This window comes from Eleutherodactylus coqui, chromosome 8 (assembly GCF_035609145.1).
Source record: "Eleutherodactylus coqui strain aEleCoq1 chromosome 8, aEleCoq1.hap1, whole genome shotgun sequence".
Classification (NCBI taxonomy): Eukaryota; Metazoa; Chordata; class Amphibia; order Anura; family Eleutherodactylidae; genus Eleutherodactylus; species Eleutherodactylus coqui.
The window spans coordinates 197,133,956-197,154,231 of record NC_089844.1 but is presented as its reverse complement, the minus strand read 5'-3'; the positions used below and the strand labels follow the sequence as shown (position 1 = coordinate 197,154,231).

The following is a 20,276-nucleotide window of genomic DNA, read 5'->3' as shown; positions in this document are numbered from 1 at the left end:
TAGAAGCACCTTTATGAATAACCTCAGGCAAGGCTGAAAGGAAACACATATTTCATGCTGCTTCCCTTCAATTCCCTAAGCCAGCTGTTGGCTGCCATGTTGGCCGACCTCCGTTCTCTCTAGGGCACAGCAAGAGGAATCTGCAACTATGCGGACTCCCGGCTCTATTACCAGGACATTCCCAGTACAATATAATGCAAATATTAACACTGACATCCACATACTGACATGTGACTTACCTCTCCATTGCAGTAACAATAGATTATTGATACAAAAAAGCCCTAGAGGAAAAAAAACAGAATTGTTACTTGGAAGGAAACAGAGCTTTTATGGTTCAGTGTGTATAACTAATAAATTCTGTAATGATAGATCTGCAGGTGCAAATTGGGAGTGAACAATCTGCATGCTGAGAATGGCGCCTGCCGTCTGGTTTTTACAGCATCTGGACTGGCCTAATACAGAGATAGTTTTTTCTTACAAGCCAACAGATTTTATTGGGAAGAGACAGACGAGCGCACATGGCAGACATACAAGGTTACATTGTACAATGCTAAACCAGTAAAAGCGAGATGTCACATATAGAAAATACAAGTGCAATAAGCAAGTGTACAATAGAAATGAGTAGTGGCTGTCACATAACTGTACAAGGCCGAGTCCCGGCGAGCCACGCCATCACCACAAATTGTATTGCTTGGAGCTTTATGGCAAACCAGCAAACAGTCGCCAAACCAATGAGAAGGAAACAGCTGCGGTCAACGATCCTTCTGAAGAGCATTGATCCAGGGATTGTTCTGACTGCCATTATGGAGTCGGGAAGGAATTTTTTCCCCCAGGGTGGGATGGATTGCCTTTTGCCTCATCGGGTTTTTTTCTTCCCTCTGGATCAACATGGGGGGTTGGGGGGGTTGGAAATAGGCTGAACTGGATGGACATTTGTCTTTTTTCAGCGTAACATACTATGTTACTGTGTATGTTACTCCCAGGTATACAATACAGTACATATCTCACGCTCCCACATGTACTCTTAGTGGAGTACCTGCCCACTCGTCTCTAAAGATTCGGGTGCCGCAGGGAGCGGCGGGGGAGAGCGGGGAGGAATGGAGAGAAGATCTCTCTCTCCCTCTCTCTCCCCTGCTCACCGCCGCAACTCACCTCTCACCCGTGCCGGCAGCCGAATCGCTCGAGTAGTTTGCCTTATCGAGTATGCTCGCTCATCTCTAGTGCTGAGGCTTTTCATACTTCTTGCCAAGGACTTTTTTTTGAGCCTTGGTACATCTACAGCAGCCAGGGTCAAACCTTTTGGTGAGAGAGACAGCGGGGAACAAAATGGTGGATCACATCCCAAAAATCAGCTGTGCCGATCCCATTGAAAGCAATGGAATAGAATGCCGGGTACTTCTGCCACAGCTGTGGCAGAGGATTCCTTCATCCCCGCGGTCCCTGGCACTCTCCATGTCTTTTCCATGGGGCTAGCGCTGCTGCCGCTGGCCCCATTGAGAAGACTGGCCATATGTCGGCGTGATGCCGATTTTTTTCTCGCACTGCGATGCGAGACTTTAACTTTAGAAACGCATCGCAGTGGAGAAAATATCGCCAGTGGGTGGGAGCCCTAACTGTTCATGTGACGCCAGTGCCCCTTTCCAGTAATGAATCAACAAAACCAGATAAGGAGGCCACAGTAAAAGTGTAGTTTTAAAACCGGAGGCACACAGTTTTTACTGGATATTTCCAACTTTGCTTCTCCAAGTACATTACTGCAACAGTCTCAAGTACAGTATTACTGGCACTTTTTCCTTTTGCCATCTTACGACACACTTGCGCTAGATTCTTTTCCCGAGATACTGGCGTCATTAGTCCCAGTTATCTGATGGGTGGTTCTGGGAAGAACACTCCTGACATAGAGAGACAAACACGAACAGTCCTCTTTCTCTCTTCACGCCCTATCCTCGCTGACCTAGCGACATTCATAAGGGCAAACCACTCACGCCAGACTTGTCCTCCGACTTGCAGTAGTGGCGTCGTTACTGTCCCTCTTTTCCACAGTTAAGCAGGGAAGTGTGTAGCATACTTTGCCGACTCCTACTCCAAGAACTGATGCTCACTTCAGGTGCTCTCGGGATGCATCTCAAAGGCAAATGAGACGGGTCCAGGCCTAACCCAGACAGAAGTGTCAGAGCCTCAGCCTCCTGCTCACACATCCTCCTTCTCCGACTAGCTCTCTCCTTCCCCTCTTTTCACCAACTAAACTCCGCCCCCAACTGCTCTACCAATCGCATCACACATGGCGGGATTGTGAGACAGTCACATCAAGGACACCACCAAGATTGGTGACACTAACACAAGACATTGACCCCGAAAGGTCACCTCTCATGACACAAACACATACAAATGCACAAGGACAAATCCATATGTGGTGCATAGGCACAGAACTAGAGGGACCCTACCTCTGGGCCACTACACATCTGTTATTGAAGACCTGCAGGGACTGTTCAGCCAAGGACCACATGTATTTACTGTATGTATTTTCGGGAATCAATGAATGTTAAAGAGGTTTTCCTTTTGTAAACCATTGATTATCTACTCCTAGGATAGATCATCAGTAGCAGAACGGTGGGGGTCAACTGAGCAGGACCCTCACCAATCCGAATGTTTGCCAGGTGTGTGTGTTCATGCACTGAGCTGATTTCTGCAGGAAGTAGACAGCTCCATTCTCACTGCAGTGGCCAGATATTGTGATCCAAATTTACATTCACTTAAATAGGAACTATGCCTGTAATACCAAGCTTGGCCACTGTAGAGGGAACAGAACCATCTGATTCCTACAGAAATCAGCTCAGAGCATGAATACACTGGCCTGGCAAGCAACGGATTGGCGAGAGTCCTGGTCAACAGACCCGATTTGATCTACTGTGTAAAAACTGCCTTTCCTCTAGATGTAGGGAGCACACACTTGTACTGAACCCTGATATATCTATACATAGTTATTAGAGCGCCCCCTTGTTACAGTCCTGGATATAATAGATGATGGGAGAGATCTCTGTACTGACCCCTGATATATCTATACATAGTTATTAGAGTGCCCCCTTGTTACAGTCATAGGTATAACTAGATGAAGGAGAGATCTCCGTACTGTCCCCTGATATTTCTATACATAGTTATTAGAAAGCCCCCTTGTTACAGTCCTGGGTGTAATAGATGATGGGAGAGATCTCTGTACTGACCCCTGATATATCTATACATAGTTATTAGAGCGCCCCTTATTACAGTCCTGGGTATAATAGATGATGGGAGAGGTCTCTGTACTGTCCCCTGATATATCTATGCATAGTTATTAGAGCACCCCCTTGTTACAGTCCTGGGTATAATAGATGATGGGAGAGATCTCTGTACTGACCCCTGATATATCTATACATAGTATAAAAGTGCCCCCTTGTTACAGTCATGGGTATAACTAGATGAAGAAGAGATCTCTGTACTGTTCCCTGATACATCTATACATAGTTATTAGAGCGCCCCCTTGTTACAGTCCTGGGGATAACTAGATGAAGGAGAGATCTCTGTACTGTTCCCTGATAGATCTATACATAGTTATTAGAGTCCCCCTTGTTATAGTCCTGGGTATAATAGATAAAGGAGAGATCTCTGTACTGTTCCCTGATAGATCTATACATAGTTATTAGAGTCCCCCTTTGTTACAGTCCTGGGTATAATAGATGATGGGAGAGATCTTTGCATTGTACCCTGATATATTTATACATGGTTATTAGGTCAGCCCTCATCCTTTTTTTTACCTCCTAACTAAATAACCCCAATTTTGATCACCTCTCTGGGTATTGTAGTCCGCCCAATTACTTTAGTTGCCCCCTTTGTACCCGCTCAAGCTCTGATATGTCCTTCTTGAGTACCGCTGCCCAAAATTGCCTACAATATTCCATGTGTGGTCTGACCAGTGACTTGGAAAGAGGAAGAAGAATGTTCTCATCATGTGCCCCCTAGACCCCTTTTTATGCACGCCATGATCCTATTTGCCTTGGCAGCAGCTGCCTGACACTGGTTGCTTCAGTTAAGGTTACAGTTATAAAACCCCCAAGTCCTTCTCCATGTCAGTGTTCCTCAGTGGTTTCCCATTTAGTGTGTAATGGTGACATGTATTTCCTGCCCGTGTGCAGAGCCTTACATTTATCCGTGTTACACCTCATCTGACACTTTTCTGCCCCGATTTATTCAGAAGTATTTGCAACCACATTCTGGCCTCTATTGTGTTAATAACTTTACATATTTTTGCATCATTTGAATATATTGACTTTAAGGTCTAATGCCCATGGCTGGATTTCTCCCTCGTTTTACATGGCGGAAACCCTAATAGCTCAATGTTCACGCTGCGGAATTCTAATTGCCGCGGGTATACGCGTGGCCGGCTTCCATTGTAGTCAATGGAAAGTAGTCCACGGACAAAAGTACACTTTTCTGACCAGGAACTGGGAACGTTCGATTCTGCTTTTTTACTTAAACATGTAGAAAAGATAACAGTTCAACAATTCTTACATTGGTGATGCAGGGAGGATTCACGGGGGTATTCATATTTCTACAGTCCCAGTTATCTGTAGGCATTAACTCTCCCGGTAACCCTCTCTCTCCTGCCAGTCCCTCACACGTTTTTCACTTACTTGCAGTTCCTTTCTCTCTCTCTGTTCTCATGCGGTTTCCACATGTTTCTTTCAGCTTGGGTACATTCACTTCTTCTAGAAATGGAGGCTAAGGGGAGTCCCTTTGAAAGACTAGGTCCAGGCAATAACAAAGCACCACCTCTCAGACTTTTCCATTTTTCTTACTCCTCCAGTTCTCTCACTCAGGCCGACTTACTCCTACACTGACAACAGAAACAGCCGCAGCAGACCAACAGACTCGGCAGATGAGGAACTACTACCACACATTACATGACCATACTTTTATACCACACTAGACAAAACGATACATTTCCTAGACATGACAAGACTGCATCATTCATGTCTGCATCCATCCAATACACATAACTGATGCATTCTACAAACAAGACAATGCACGAAACAAACATAGAACATTCGGGAGGAGACCCTATTAACTCTGGCCCACTACAGAATGTAAATAGAAGCTCTAGAATGCATTTCAGTATTAGCTCCATGCATTTCCTCTTTAACACCGATCCCATGCTCTGTAGCAAGAACATCAATCTCTGTAACATCTCTGAGGCTTTAGAAAGGATGAAAGAAAATTCTTTATCACAAACGAGGCTTTAAAAAAAAAAAAAACAACAGAGAGAAGAGGTCCGCGATCCGTGAACAGAGAACTGGCATCATGAAATCTAGACTTCTGAAACAGATGACTGAGTGCAAGCATAATGCAAACACTGACAACACTAGGGACGCACTTCATTCTTTGTAACAGCATGGAGTCTTCATCCTGCACAACAGATACAGAGTTTTGCTTTGTTTGATACAAGAGCAATAAATATTTTGGCGCCTCAACAACTTTTTTGTTTACGGTTGTAGATAAAGATTGCCAAAGATTCACTACTTTAAGTTGACTTTACATGGGGCAGCTATCATCCAAAGAGTCACTGTATAGAGCAAATGTAAGCAACAGTTCTACCATATAAATACAGCCAGCATCTGGGTGATGAGGTCAATTTGTTTAGTAGTCACTATGTTTCACCCTACCTAAAAATAGTTGCTGGTTGATTATCTTCTGGTCTAAATGTAGTGACCCAGTACTTCATCCTGGCCCCCTCCATAAATGTCATACATGTATCTCTTGTGTTGATGCACTCTGCAAAGCTATCTTGTCATTTCCAGTGTGTGTGTGTTGCACAGCTGCGCATTTAAGAGGTTAATGTCTGCAAAAATCCAAAGCCTGCATGTGAATGTATCAAGTATGTCGTGTCATGTGGTATGAGAGAGGTAATAAATGTGAGTGATAGTGAGTGGGAAACAGAGCCCATGTCTTCAGGAGTTGGGTGGTACAGGAGGTCTGGGCATATGAGGACGCCTTCAGTCCTGATGTGCTAAGGCATGGAGGAGAAGGAGAGGTTTCCCGTGCTGATATGATTGAGTGCTAAATAGAGTGAGCCCCAGAGAGAGAAGGAGAGAGCATCAGTAAGTCTAAGGCGTTGTGCAAGGCCCAGTGCAGAGGTAATAGTGATTTTATTTAATTTCCTATGCGGCTGTCTGAAGTCTGGATCAACGCGTAGAGGTAAACCCTGTTTGTCTGCAACACCCACACGGCACTAAGACTGGGTAGAGGTACTATGAGTCAAGAATCTCTAAAGTTTATTCATTTACCTTCGCCGAGACGTCTGTCATTGAACTGCCTTGTATTGTTTTGATTATTTTTCAAGTAAAGTTAATGCCGGGCCCTGACCATTCACAGAGACCCATGGTACTGCAAAGACTGCCTGTGGCTGTGTTTATTTTCCGGGGATCATACCAGTGGGTATGGTGGTGCCACGCGTGAGAATTACCCCCTGTTATCCAGTTTGGTGGGCATTCCCTATCCTAGGGGTGTCCGAGGTGGGCTGCAGTGCTACGCTGACCTTGGCTGCATGTGTCTCTCCAAGATGGAGCTTGGTAAGTGCCACCATGGCAAGTCAGCACTCTACCCTCCCAGCTCCCCACGTATGTCAGGTGTCCAGGGTCTCCCTATGGGACGCTGCATAAACAGCGTAATAATTATCTTTCCAAGATTCTGCAAGGAGGTGTGGCTTTTTCAATGTACCCCTCCCAGCAAACACTGATTGGCTTTTGACATACCCCCCAAAATCCTTTTTTATTGCTTTTGGCCTCTGTTGCAAGCCTCAATTCATTATTAGCTTTAGCTTTTCTGTCACTTGCCGTACAGTTTCTGCAGACGGCATTATATTCTTCCTTAGATATTCCCCCTTCTTTTCATTTGATAAACATATTTTTCTATGTTTTTAACATGTGTGCAGGTTCTGTGCTCATCAACCCTGGTCGCTTTAAATGCTTCCCATTCCTCCTTATTTTAGGGATTGTTAACAATTGTGCTTTGAGAATCTCATTTCACAATATTTCCCAACCTTCTTGGACATTTCTGTCCTTCGGAACATCCAGCCATTGGATTCTTCCTATCCTCTTTCTGAGTTCATTAAAATCTGCCTTTCTGAAATCCAACCTTGAGGTCTGAGTCTTCTTAGGTCTTCCTCCCCTTGTTATCCAACATCCAAGGATAGCATGATCACTGCCTCCTAAGTTCCTAGCCACCCTTACTTCCTCAACCATTCCCTCCCTGTTGGTAAGAATGTGGTCCAAGATAGCAGATCCCCTTGTTTTCTCTTCTACCTTTTGGAAGATAAAGTTGTCAGCAAGAGCGGATAAGAATTTGTTGGATCCATTACTTTTACCTGAGAGATTCCCAACAAATGCCTGGATCGGTAAAATCTCCCATGATCACTATGTTGGGCTTTTTTGAGAGCTTGACCATCTGATGTAGAAAGAGTTCATCAATATATTCTGCTTGTCCAGGCGGCCTATATAAATGCCTACAATGATGTCCTTTCTGTTGTTCTCTCCTTGTATTCTTACCCAAACAGTTTCTACAGAACTCCCATGCTCTGAAGCTTGAATCTCTGTGGAGAAGAATGTTTTCCTAACATACAACACAACACCTCCTCCCCTTTTATTAGGTCTGTTTCTTATAAATACATTGTATCCTTCAAGCCTTGTATTCCAATCATGTGTATCATTCCACCAAGTTACTGTGATGCCTATGACATCATATTTCTCTTCCTGTGGTAGGAGCTCTAATTCTCCTTGTTTGTTTCCCATGCTCTGGGCATTTGTGTAGAAACATTTTAGTTTGTGATCGGTGTCTCTTGCTCCTCTACTTTCCTTCTGAATTTTTTGTTTTTGTTCTTTCTTTCCACTTTTAATAGCAAGGTTCTCAAATGTATTAATTAGCTATATATTTTTTTACTTGGCCTTTCACTTCCCTTCCCATATTGTTCTAGTTTAAAGCTCTCCTAATGAGTGAAGCAAGAAACACACCAGATATATGTTTACCTGTTTTTGATAGGTGCAACCCGTCTCTAGCAAGCAGTCCATCATATAGGTAATTCACTCCATGGTCTAGAAATCCAAATCTTTGCTGACGGCACCATTGACGTAGCCAGTTGTTCACCTGTAGAATCCTGTTCCATCTTCTTATTCCATGGCCATTCCTTGGGAGGATGGATGAGAAGACCACCTATGCTCCTAGTTCCTTAACCTTCTTTCTGAGGTCTTCAAAGTTTCTGCAGATAGTTGCAAGGCCCTTTTTTGCAGTGTCATTTGTCCCTACATGTATTAGTAGGAATGGGTGGTATTCTGTAGAACTGAAGAGTCTTGACAGCCTATCAGACACATCTTTGATTTGTGCACCTGGAAGACAGCACACCTCTCGTGAGGTGTCTGGTCTGCAGGGGTAAAGTCATTTCTTGCCGTATCTCTTTCTCCTCTGCTCTGTTCTTTGTGGGTAGACCCATTACTTACTGTACTTCTTTCTCCTTCTGCTCAGGAACCAGTACCACCCCCCCCCCCCCCCCCGTGTGATTGCTGGCTGACTCCTGATCCTCCTGCTTCTTTGAGTCACATGATTCCATTCTTCTGCATCTGCAGGTACACTGGACATTTCTTTGCCTTTAACATTTTGAAGACTTTCTTCTACTCTGTCCAGGAAATCCTCATCTTCCTCAATACATTTCACTGTAGCTATTCTCTCCTGATGACTATACACCTTTTCCTCCAGTAGAAACACAAGCTTCCATTTCTGGCAGGTGAAGTTTGGCTTTTCCTCTGGCAGGTCTGTAAACATGTAGCATACGTTGCAGCTCACCATATGGCTCCTCTCCTTTTCCATGTTGTCAGATGATGTCCAGTTCCAAACTTCAAAAAGTCAAGAATTGTAGTGAAGTCATCTGCCTAAAAGTGAGCTTTTTGCTCCGATAAAGGTGGCCTCATGTCTCGTGTCTTGGCCACTGACTCTAGCAACTAAAGGAAGGAAACCACTAATGAATAAACAAAAACACCACATTGCTTTACAGTAGAACTCTAACCACCACAACACATCCTCTCTCCACGAGACTGAGAATATAATCAGCAACAACCAGAATCAGTCTTAAATAATGACTGAGGTAATGCAATTGGACAGACAGAGTTCCACAAACTCCAGGGTAAAATCCACATACAGAACCAGAGGGCAAAATCAGTGACAGGGAAACACTGAGGGAAGACAGGCAAATGACCAAAGTAACACCTCAAGAAATAACAAATCACAAAAAACACAAACTTTAACCCCTTAGTGACCAAGCCTGTTTGCGCCTTAATGACCAGGCCAAATTTTGCAAATCTGACACGTGTCAATTTAGCATGGAAAAAGACCAGAAAGGTTTTGCATATCCAAGCGATTCTGACATTGTTTTTTCGCCACATGTTGTACTTCATCTAGGCGGGAAAAAAAGACCGATAGAATTTGTGTTTATTTATTAAAAGCGCCAAAATTGGGAACATTTTGAAAAAATCTTCATTTTTTCACATTTCCAACTGCAATATCTCAAATATGTGCAAACATAATATAGAAATTTTTGTTAAGATATATATTTCCATCCGTTTACTTTAGTTTTGGCACACATTGGAAAAACTTTCATTTTTTTTAAACCATTTAGGAGACGTACAAATTTAACATTACTTTTCAGCATTTTGAGGAACACTTTGTTTTCCTACACCAAACCAAGATTGGAAAGGCTCATAGGAGTCAAAATGATAGATACCCCCACAAGTGACCCCATTTTAAAAACTACACCCTTTAAGGTATTCACTGAGGGGTGTCATGAGTATTTTAACCCCACAGTTTTTTTTTAGGAGTCAATGCAATTTAGAAGAGAAAAACTAAAATTTCATATTTTTGCAAATATGTCATTTTAAAGACAGGACTTTTTTCTATAGTACACATGAAAATTAGGATTTGCACCCCAGAATGGATACCCCTGTTTGTCCCGTGCGCAGAAACATAGCCATTGTGGCCCTGATCTTACGTCTGGATGCACAATGGGGCCCAAAATGAAAGGAGCAACCGGTGGCTTTCGGAACAGAAATTTTGCTTGAAGGAGATTTAGGCCCTTTTGCACACTTGTAGAGCCGTTGAGTGACCAAAACGATGGAGAACGCCCACAAGTGACCCCATTTTGAAAAGTAGACCCCTTAACGAATTTATCTAGGGGTAGGATGACTTTTTTGACTTCACAGTTTTTGAATGAATCTAAGCCAAGCCGAAGGAAAAAAATTACGATTTTCATTTTTTCGGTAATTCTGTCATTTCAAAAGCATTTTTTTTTGTACCGCACATATATGAATGAAGACTTGCACCCCAAAATGGATACCCCTGTTTGTCCCGTGCTCAGAAACATACCCATTATGGCCTTAATCTTACGTCTGGATGCACAATGGGGCCCAAAATGAAAGGAGCAACCGGTGGCTTTCGGAACAGAAATTTTGCTTGAAGGAGATTTAGGCCCTTTTGCACACTTGTAGAGCCATTGAGTGACCAAAACGATAGAGAACCCCCACAAGTGACCCCATTTTGAAAAGTAGACCCCTTAACGAATTTATCTAGGGGTACGATGATTGTTTTGACTTCACAGTTTTTGAATGAATCTAAGCCAAGCAGAAGGAAAAAATTATGATTTTCATTCTAATCTACTAATCTACTTACAGGACACATGGCTAGGCCCATAATGGAGGGAATGCCCGCTGGATTTCAGGGCAGAACTGAATAAATTCCAGGCCCCATTGCCCACTTATACGGAAAAAAAATTGACTTCCTAAAAAAAATCCCCCCACCATCCCCATTTTTTGGCATTCCCTAAATATTAGATAAAGGTAATAATATAAACTGCGTTTTATGTCCGAAGACAGGGGTAATTACGGAGGCTGGTTGGGTTGGGCACATGGGGCAAGAAAACCGGGTATCCCCCCTCCTCTCATGTATTTTGGGAGGTATTTCGTGACCTCAGCGGTGGGGATGGGGTGTAAAAAGTGGTGCTCTGTAAGGCTTTTGTAATCTTGCTGCGGTGCGGCGGTCTCACACAGAAGGCGCTCAACAAGGTGCTCCTGGAACTGCAGGAAGGCGAACGTTCCCGGGGCTTCTTGTAAATTACGGATTACAGGTAGCGGTCTGAATAATGCCGGGCTCACACGGCTGTAGGTGGAATCCTCTTGTGGAGGCCCGCAGCGGATCCCAGCTGTGAGCCCGGCTGTGACCCAGCGTACGGCCGCGTAATGTACTGCGCATAACTGCCTACTCACACAGGCGGTCATGCGCAGTACACCGTTGTTTGTTTGCATTTCCCGCGCCGTCGCTTAGCGATGACCCGGGTACCCGCAGCTCATACACTATGTATTTGCACATGGGCTGCGAGTATATCCGCTGTCATAGAGCACAATGGGCTCTAGGTCGCGGATATCCGCGGTAAAATATAGCATGCTGTGTTCTGTTTCTGCGAGTGGATTCCGTAATTCCGACCCGCTAATTGGGGGGAATTGTGTAATCCAATGCATGCGATTGATCCGTGGATTACCGTAATTCCAGAACCCGTAATTCCTCTCCGGTCATGTGTGACCGGAATAATGTTATATCGCTATTTTATCACGTGACCGGGGACCGCTCAGCGAGGCCACCGGTCACTGCTCCAAGCGGTCGCTGGGAGCAAGGAGATTTAAAATTTCCTGGGCTCCCCGGCTCCTGCGAATGTGTCTGGGATTTTGCCGGCGGGTGCATGCGCAGAAGCCGGAAGGGGCCATGGAGGATAATCGCATCTGGATTCAAATGCGGAAGCCTCCGAGAAGATGTTTCATCTCCCCCCACCGATCGCATCGGTGAGGGGAGATGAAACTGCCACTTTTTAAAGAACTTTTACGTGATCGCCTTTATCCATTGGATAACGGCGATCACGTGACCAGTAACCGCATACCGCGGCTCCCCGTGACATCTCCAGGCTCTTGGCTACCTATGGTAGCCAGGAGCAGGGAGATTTTAAATTTCTTGGGCAATCTTTCACTTTTGCGCATGCGTCCGCCATCATGCTGACGGGCGCATGCGCCGAAGCTGGGGTAAGGTCCGCGGATCAACATCCCATCAGGGAACAAATCCGGGACCTTGGGTACGTAATTTCATCCCCCCTTACAGATACGATCCGTAAGAGGAGATGAAACTTTAACTTTTTAAACTTTTTTTTAACTTTTAACTTTTTTTTTTTTTGACTTTTTAACTTTATATGATCACCGTTTTCCGATGGATAACGGTGATCATATGACTGGAAACCACATACAGCGGTCCCCAGTCATATCTCCCTGCACTCGGCTATCTGTGACAGCTGGGTGCAGGGAGATTTTGAATTTGCCAGGCTCGCCGGCTTCTGCGCATGCGCGCCACATCGGCACATTGCAGAAGCCAGCGGGGGGTCCCGACACCGGCCGGAGGAGATCGGCGGACCTGAGGTGAGTATTTTCACCTCCCCTCATGGATCGGATCCATGAGGGGAGGTGAAACATTTCTTTTTTTACACTTTTCCGCGATCGCCGTTATCCATTGTATAACGGCGATCGCGGTACCGGGAACCGCTCACCGCGGTCCCCGCTGACATCTCCTGCCTCCCGGCTGCCTACAGGAGCCGGGAGCCAGGAGATTTTAGTCTCCCGCGCCGCCGGGCCTTCTGCGCATGCGGCTGACGTAATGCCGCCTGGCGCGCATGCGCAGAAGGACGGCTACGGCGCCCGGAGCATCGGGACAGCGGGGAGTCGTGCGGCGGACCTCGGTGAGTAATTTCAGCTGCTCCGATGGATCCGATCCATCAGAGCAGCTGAATATGTCACTTTTTTTGCAGTTTTATTTACTTTTTTACGATCGGCGCTATCCATTGCATAGCGCCGATCGCAATGTTGGGGGGGGGGGGGTGTTCCGAACAGCCCGGGATGACAGCTCCATGATGTCGGCTACCAGCTGTCACGTCCACAGCCCACGTGGCTTTATTCTCCGCAGGACACATGTTTTTACGTCCTCAGAGAATAAAGCCCACTTCGGGAGGACGTAAAAAGGCTATGGCCCGGTCGTTAAGGGGTTAACCTATCGGACAGACTAGAACGGTGCAGCCAGTCCGTTCATGTGTCAAAACCACCATGTCACAACTCCGTCACAGCCAACAGACTGTGAGAATTCCTCTCCGAAAACGCCAGCAGTTGGTCTCCTCCCTTCCCAGAAGCGGGGATGCTACACAATGGTAGACATGGCCCTGTCCAAACTTTTGTGAGATGTGTTGTATGTTCTGTTGTGAACAATTAGGATTTAGATAAGATTTCCAGATCATTACACTCTTTTTTTCTTTACATTTATTAACATTTTACAGAGCCACAACTTTTTTGGAATTGGGGTTGTATACAAGCGACTCAGATCTGAGATGTTGTATTAACTATCTTCTGAACTGCTTATTATTATTTCCTAATGCATAGCCACAGCTGTGAGCTATGGAGAGCGACGTGAGGACCTTGTCAAGGTGTCATAATATCCTATGAAGTAAACAGGAACACGCTTACAAAATCTAAATATTGCCGATATAAAAGATGAAAAGTCCATCATCAAAAAGGTATATTAAAAGTACATGATAAATTATGAATTTCCTACACTTTGCACTGTTTTCTACAGGTTTTAAAAACAAAACCTGCCTTGTTTGTGTAGACCTCTTGTTTAATCCACTTAGGTACAAGCACTAGGATTCAGGATGGGTAGAATTCTTTGTGCAGGCGATAACACAGTGTGAATAACTGCAGCCGTCCATGTAGTATAATGATTGATTAGATAGGAAGATATGACAACCAACAACCTTATACCGATATACCGGATATTAGAAAGACACACAACTGGAAATAAACCTTCAGCTTTCAGAATGAATACATAGCAGTATTCCATAACAGCTAGAGTATACTCAGAAGCTCTTGTACCTGAAAGGAGTTGAAGAACAGTTCAAAGTGCATCCGGATTTCCCAGGCTAAACCTGTAAATGTGTGCGGTAAACACACGAAGACAATGTAATGGACCCCAAAGACCAGGATGAGAACCAGGGTGGATTTTGCCAGCTTCCTAAAAAAAAAATTGAAATATCATTAGAGATGAGCGAGCGTACTCGTCCGAGCTTGATACTCGTTCGAGTATTAGGGTACTCGAGATGCTCGTTACTCGAGACGAGTACCACGCGATGTTCGAGTCACTTTCATTTTCTTCCCTGAGAATTTTGCGCGCTTTTCTGGCCAATAGAAAGACATGGAAGGCATTACAACTTCCTCCTGTGACGTTCCAGCCCTATACCACCCCCCTGCAGTGAGTGGCTGGCGAGATCAGGTGTCACCCGAGTATAAAAATCGGCCCCTCCCGCGGCTCGCCACAGATGCATTCTGACATACAGGAGGGAAAGTGCTGCTGATGCTGCTGCTGCTATAGGGAGAGTGTTAGGTGTTATATTCATTTTCAAGAACCCCAACGGTCCTTCTTAGGGCCACATCTGACCGTGTGCAGTACTGTTGAGGCTGCTTTTAGCAGTGTTGCACACTTATTTTTTTTTTGTATATCGGGCGTGCAGACCATAGCGTCCTCAGTCTGCAGTCATTTTACAGAGTATAGGGGCAGTACTGGTGAGGCAGGGACAGTGGTACAGGGAAAGAGATATACTGTCTATATAGGCAGTGGGCTTTTTCCAAAAAATTGTGGAAAAATACTATATTTGGGCTGCCTGTGACCGTCTTCAGTTTACAGCGTGTCTGCTGGGGGTAGTAGTCGCTAATTAATACCCAGCTAAGCGTTACACCAGGCTTGCGCATAATTGTTTCCTGGCTCTGCTGTGCGCTCCGTTACATGATCGCCGTCATCCCGCCTGAGGGAAACAGTATACATATATACGCTGCATACGGTGTCTGACACCCGACAGTCACAGACACATAGACAGTCTGCAGTCATTTTACATAGTATAGGGGCAGTACTGGTGAGGCAGGGACAGTGGTACAGGGAAAGAGATATACTGTCTATATAGGCAGTGGGCTTTTTCAAAAAAAATTGGGGAAAAATACTATATATGGGCTGCCTGTGACCGTCTTCAGTTTACAGCGTGTCTGCTGGGGGTAGTAGTCGCTAATTAATACCCAGCTAAGTGTTACAGCAGGCTTGCGCATAATTGTTTCCTGGCTCTGCTGTGCGCTCCGTTACATGATCGCCGTCATCCCGCCAGAGGGAAACAGTATACATATATACGCTGCATACGGTGTCTGTCTGCTTTTTCACCTCACCATTTTAAAAAATTGTAGCAAAATACTTAAGGCCTACCACTGGCCTTTGGCCACTTGACTGGTTTTGCGCTGTGAATTACACTAGCTCAGTCATACGCACCTACGTCTCACTACAGGAATGCGCATAATTGTTTCCTGGCTCTGCTGTGCGTTCCGTAAGCGAAGTCAGCCTCCAACCACAGGCCAATAAGCGGCACATTTAATTACAGCGTTCTGTTTCTGCTCTACTCGTAATACACCATGCTGAGGGGTAGAGGTAGGCCTAGCGGACGTGGACGCGCGCAAGGACGTGGAGGCCCAAGTCAGGGTGTGGGCACAGGCCGAGCTCCTAGTCCAGGTGTATCGCAGCCGACTGCTGCGGGATTAGGAGAGAGGCAAGTTTCTGGGGTCCCCAGATTCATCTCACAATTAATGGGTCCACGCGGTAGACCTTTATTAGAAACTGAGCAGTGTGAGCAGGTCCTGTCGTGGATGGCAGAAAGTGCATCTACCAATCCATCGACCACCCAGTCTTCTACGCCGTCCACTGCTGCAACTCTGAATCCTCTGGCTGCTGCTCCTCCTTCCTCCCAGCCTCCTCACTCCATTAAAATGACACATTCTGAGGAGCGGGCAGACTCCCAGGAACTGTTCTCGGGCCCCTGCCCAGATTGGGCAGCAATGGTTCCCCTCCCACCGGAGGAGTTTGTCGTGACCGATGCCCAACCTTTGGAAAGTTCCTGGGGTCCGGGGGATGAGGCTGGGGACTTCCGGCAACTGTCTCAAGAGCTTTCAGTGGGTGAGGAGGACGATGACAATGAGACACAGTTGTCTATCAGTGAGATAGTAGTAAGGGCAGTAAGTCCGAGGGAGGAGCACACAAAGGATTCGGAGGAAGAGACGCTGGACGATGAGGTGACTGACCCACTTGGTGTGATAAGCCAACTGAGGACCGGACTTCAGAGGGGGAGGCAATTGCAGCCGCAGGACAGGTTGGAAGAGTCAGTGGGGTGGCCAGGGGTAGAGGCAGGGCAAGAGCGAATAATCCACCAGCTGTTTCCCAAAGCACCCCCTCGCGCCAAGCCACTGTGCAGAGGCCAAGGTGCTCTAAGGTGTGGCAGTTTTTCACTGAGACGGCGGACGACCGACGAACAGTGGTATGCAACCTTTGTCACGCCAAGATCAGCCGGGGAGCCACCACCACCAGCCTCACCACCACCAGCATGCGCAGCATATGATGGCCAAGCACCCCACAAGGTGGTACGAAGGCCGTTCACTGCCTCAGGTTTGCACCACTGCCTCTCCCCCTGTGCCCCAACCTGCCACTGAGATCCAACCCCCCTCTCAAGACACAGGCACGACCGTCTCCCGGCCTGGACCCACACCCTCACCTCCGCTGTCCTCGGCCACATGCAGCAATGTCTCTCAGCGCAGCGTCCAACCGTCGCTAGCGCAACTGTTTGAGCGCAAGCGCAAGTACGCCGCCACGCACCCGCACGCTCAAGCGTTAAACGTGCACATAGCCAAATTCATCAGCCTGGAGATGCTGCCGTATAGGATTGTGGAAATGGAGGCTTTCAAAAAAATGATGGGGGTGGCGGCCCCGCGCTACTCGGTTCCCAGTCGCCACTACTTTTCCCGATGTGCCGTCCCAGCCCTGCACGACCACGTCTCCTGCAACATTGTACGCGCCTTCACCAATGCGGCTACTGGCAAGGTCCACTTAACAACGGACATGTGGACAAGCACAGGCGGGCAGGACCACTATATCTCCCTGACGGCACATTGGGTGAATTTAGTGGAGGCTGGGACCGAGTCAGAGCCTGGGACCGCTCACGTCCTACCCACCCCCAGAATTGCGGGCCCCAGCTCGGTGCTGGTATCTGCGGCGGTGTATGCTTCCTCCACTAAACCACCCTCCTCCTCCTCCTCCTCCTACGCAACCTCTGTCTCGCAATCAAGATGTGTCAGCAGCAGCACTTCGCCAGCAGTCAGTGTCACGCGGCATGGCAGCACAGCGGTGGGCAAGCGCCAGCAGGCTGTGCTGAAACTACTCAGCTTAGGAGAAAAGAGGCACACGGCCCACGAACTGCTGCAGGGTCTGACAGAGCAGACCGACCGCTGGCTTTCAACGCTGAGCCTCCAACCGGGCATGGTCGTGTGTGACAACGGCTGTAACCTGGTAGCGGCTCTGCAGCTCGGCAGCCTCACGCACCTGCCATGCCTGGCCCACGTCTTTAATTTGGTGGTTCAGCGGCTTCTGAAAAGCTACCCACACTTGTCATACCTGCTCAGAAAGGTGCGCCGGGTCAGCACACATTTCCGCACGTCCAACACGGACGCTGCCACCCTGCGGACCCTGCAACATCAGTTTAATCTCCCAGCGCACTGACTGCTGTGCGACGTGCCCACACGGTGGAACTCTACGTTCCACATGTTGGCCAGGCTCTATGAGCAGCGTAGAGCTATAGTGGAATACCAACTCCAACATGGGCGGCGTAGTGGGAGTCATAGTAACATAGTATGGAAGGCTGAATGAAGACAATGTCCATCTAGTCCAGCCTGTCTATCCTACTGTGTTGATCCAGAGGAAGGCGAAAAACCCCAAGGCCAAAAGTCAATTAGCCCTTTTGGGGGAAAAATTCCTTCCCGACTCCCTAATGGCAATCAGACTGTTCCCTGGATCAACCCCTAATAGTTCCTACCTGCCTATATACCAGGATTGACACTTAACCTAATATTTATATCCTGTAATATCCTTCTTCTCCAGAAAGACATCAAGTCCCCTCAGCCTCCTCAATTCTTTACAGAAGATTGGGCCTGCCTGGGAGACATCTGCCAGGTCCTTGGAAACTTTGAGGAGTCTACCCAGATGGTGAGCGGCGATGCTGCAATCATTAGCGTCACCATTCCTCTGCTATGCCTCTTGAGAAGTTCCCTGCAAAGCATAAAGGCAGACGCTTTGCGCTCGGAAACAGAGGTGGGGAAGACAGTATGTCGCTGGATAGTCAGAGCACCCTCATGTCTATATCTCAGCGCGTTGAGGAGGAGGAAGAGGAGGTGGAGGGGGAGGAGCCTGAGGGGGAGCAGGGGGAAGAGACAGCCGGGCCCACTGCTGAGGGTACCCATGCTGCTTGCCTGTCATCCTTTCAGCGTGTATGGCCTGAGGAGGAGGAGGAGGAGGATCCTGAAAGTGATCTACCTAGTGAGGACAGCCATGTGTTGCGTACAGGTACCCTGGCACACATGGCTGACTTCATGTTAGGATGCCTTTCTCGTGACCCTTGCATTAGACGCATTCTAGCCACTACGGATTACTGGGTGTACACACTGCTCGACCCACGGTATAAGGAGAACCTTTCCACTCTCATACCCGAAGAGGAAAGGGGTTCGAGAGTGATAGTATACCACAGGACCCTGGTTGACAAACTGATGGTAAAATTCCCATCCGACAGCACTAGTGGCAGAAGGCGCATTTCCGAGGGCCAGGTAGCAGGGGAGGTGCGGAGATCAGGCAGCATGTACTGCGCAGGCAGGGGAACACTCTCTAAGGCCTTTGCCAGCTTTATGGCTCCCCAGCAAGACTGTGCCACCGCTCCCCAGTCAAGGCTGAGTCGGCGGGAGCACTGTAAAAGGATGGTGAGGTAGTACGTAGCCGATCGCACGACCGTCTTCCGTGACGCCTCTGCTCCGTACAACTACTGGGTGTCGAAGCTGGACACGTGGCCTGAACTCGCGCTGTATGCCCTGGAGGTGTTGGCGTGCCCTGCGGCTAGCGTCTTGTCAGAGAGGGTGTTAAGTGCGGCTGGGGAAATCATCACAGATAAGCGTACCCGCCTGTCAACTGACAGTGCCGACAGTCTTACACTCATAAAGATTAACAAAGCCTGGATTTCCCCAGACTTCTCTTCTCCACCAGCGGACAGCAGCGGTACCTAAACAATACGTAGGCTGCACCCGCGGATGGAAGCATCGTTCTCTATCACCATAACAAACGGGGACCTTTTAGCTTCATCAATCTGTGTATAATATTCCTCCTCCTCCTCCTGCTCCTCCTCCTAAAAACCTCACGTAATCACGCCGAATGGGCAATTTTTCTTAGGCCCACAAGGCTCAGTCATATTACTTTTGTAAACAATGTTAATACGTTTCAATTCTCATTAAAGCGTTGAAACTTGCACCTGAACCAATTTTTATTTTAACTGGGCTGCCCCCAGGCCTAGTTACAAATTAAGCCACAGTAACCAAAGCAATTAATGGGTTTCACCTGCCCTCTTGGTTGGGCATGGGCAATTTTTCTGAGGTACATTAGTACTGTTGGTACATCAATTTTTTTGGGCCCTCACCTACAGTGTAATCCTAGTAATTTTTTTGGGCTTCACCTGCACTCATGCTACAGCAAGGTGTGTGGGGTTGGCCTACACTTTTGCTACATAAATGTAACTGGGGCCTTGTCTATACTGCAACTACTGAAATGTGAAAGAGACTGTTATCTCTCTAAACTGCTGCAACGGAAATGTTACTGTGGCCTGTCTTGGCTGCTACTACTACTGAAATGGAACTAATACTGTGCTCCCCCTATACTGCTGCTTCGGAATTGTTACTGGGGCCTGTCTTGACTGCTACTATTACTGAAATGGAACTAAGACTGTGCTCCCCCTATACTGCTGCTAGTGATATGTTAATGGGGCCTGTCTAGACTGCTACTACTACTGAAATGGAACTAATACTGTGCTCCCCCTATACTGCTGCTAGTGATATGTTACTGGGGCCTGTCTAGACTGCTACTACTACTGAAATGGAACTAGTACTGTGCTCCCCCTATACTACTGCTAGTGATATGTTACTGGGGCCTGTCTAGACTGCAACTACTACTGAAATGGAACCAATACTGTGCTCCCCCTATACTGCTGCTAGTGATATGTTACTGGGGCCTGTCCC

At 47.0% G+C, this 20,276-nt stretch overlaps 1 protein-coding gene across 1 annotated transcript in view; it reads right to left on the bottom strand.

Annotated features, from left to right (window-relative positions):
• Positions 1-20,276, bottom strand: part of PTH2R (parathyroid hormone 2 receptor) — a 314,768-nt gene that overhangs the window by 34,781 nt on the left and 259,711 nt on the right. Inside the window, exons 11-12 of the mRNA XM_066577651.1 lie at positions 14,022-14,160; positions 240-281 (exon numbers count right to left, since the gene is read on the bottom strand). Of these exons, the coding sequence (XP_066433748.1) occupies positions 240-281; positions 14,022-14,160 (181 nt within the window). The remainder of the gene's footprint in view (positions 1-239; positions 282-14,021; positions 14,161-20,276) is intronic.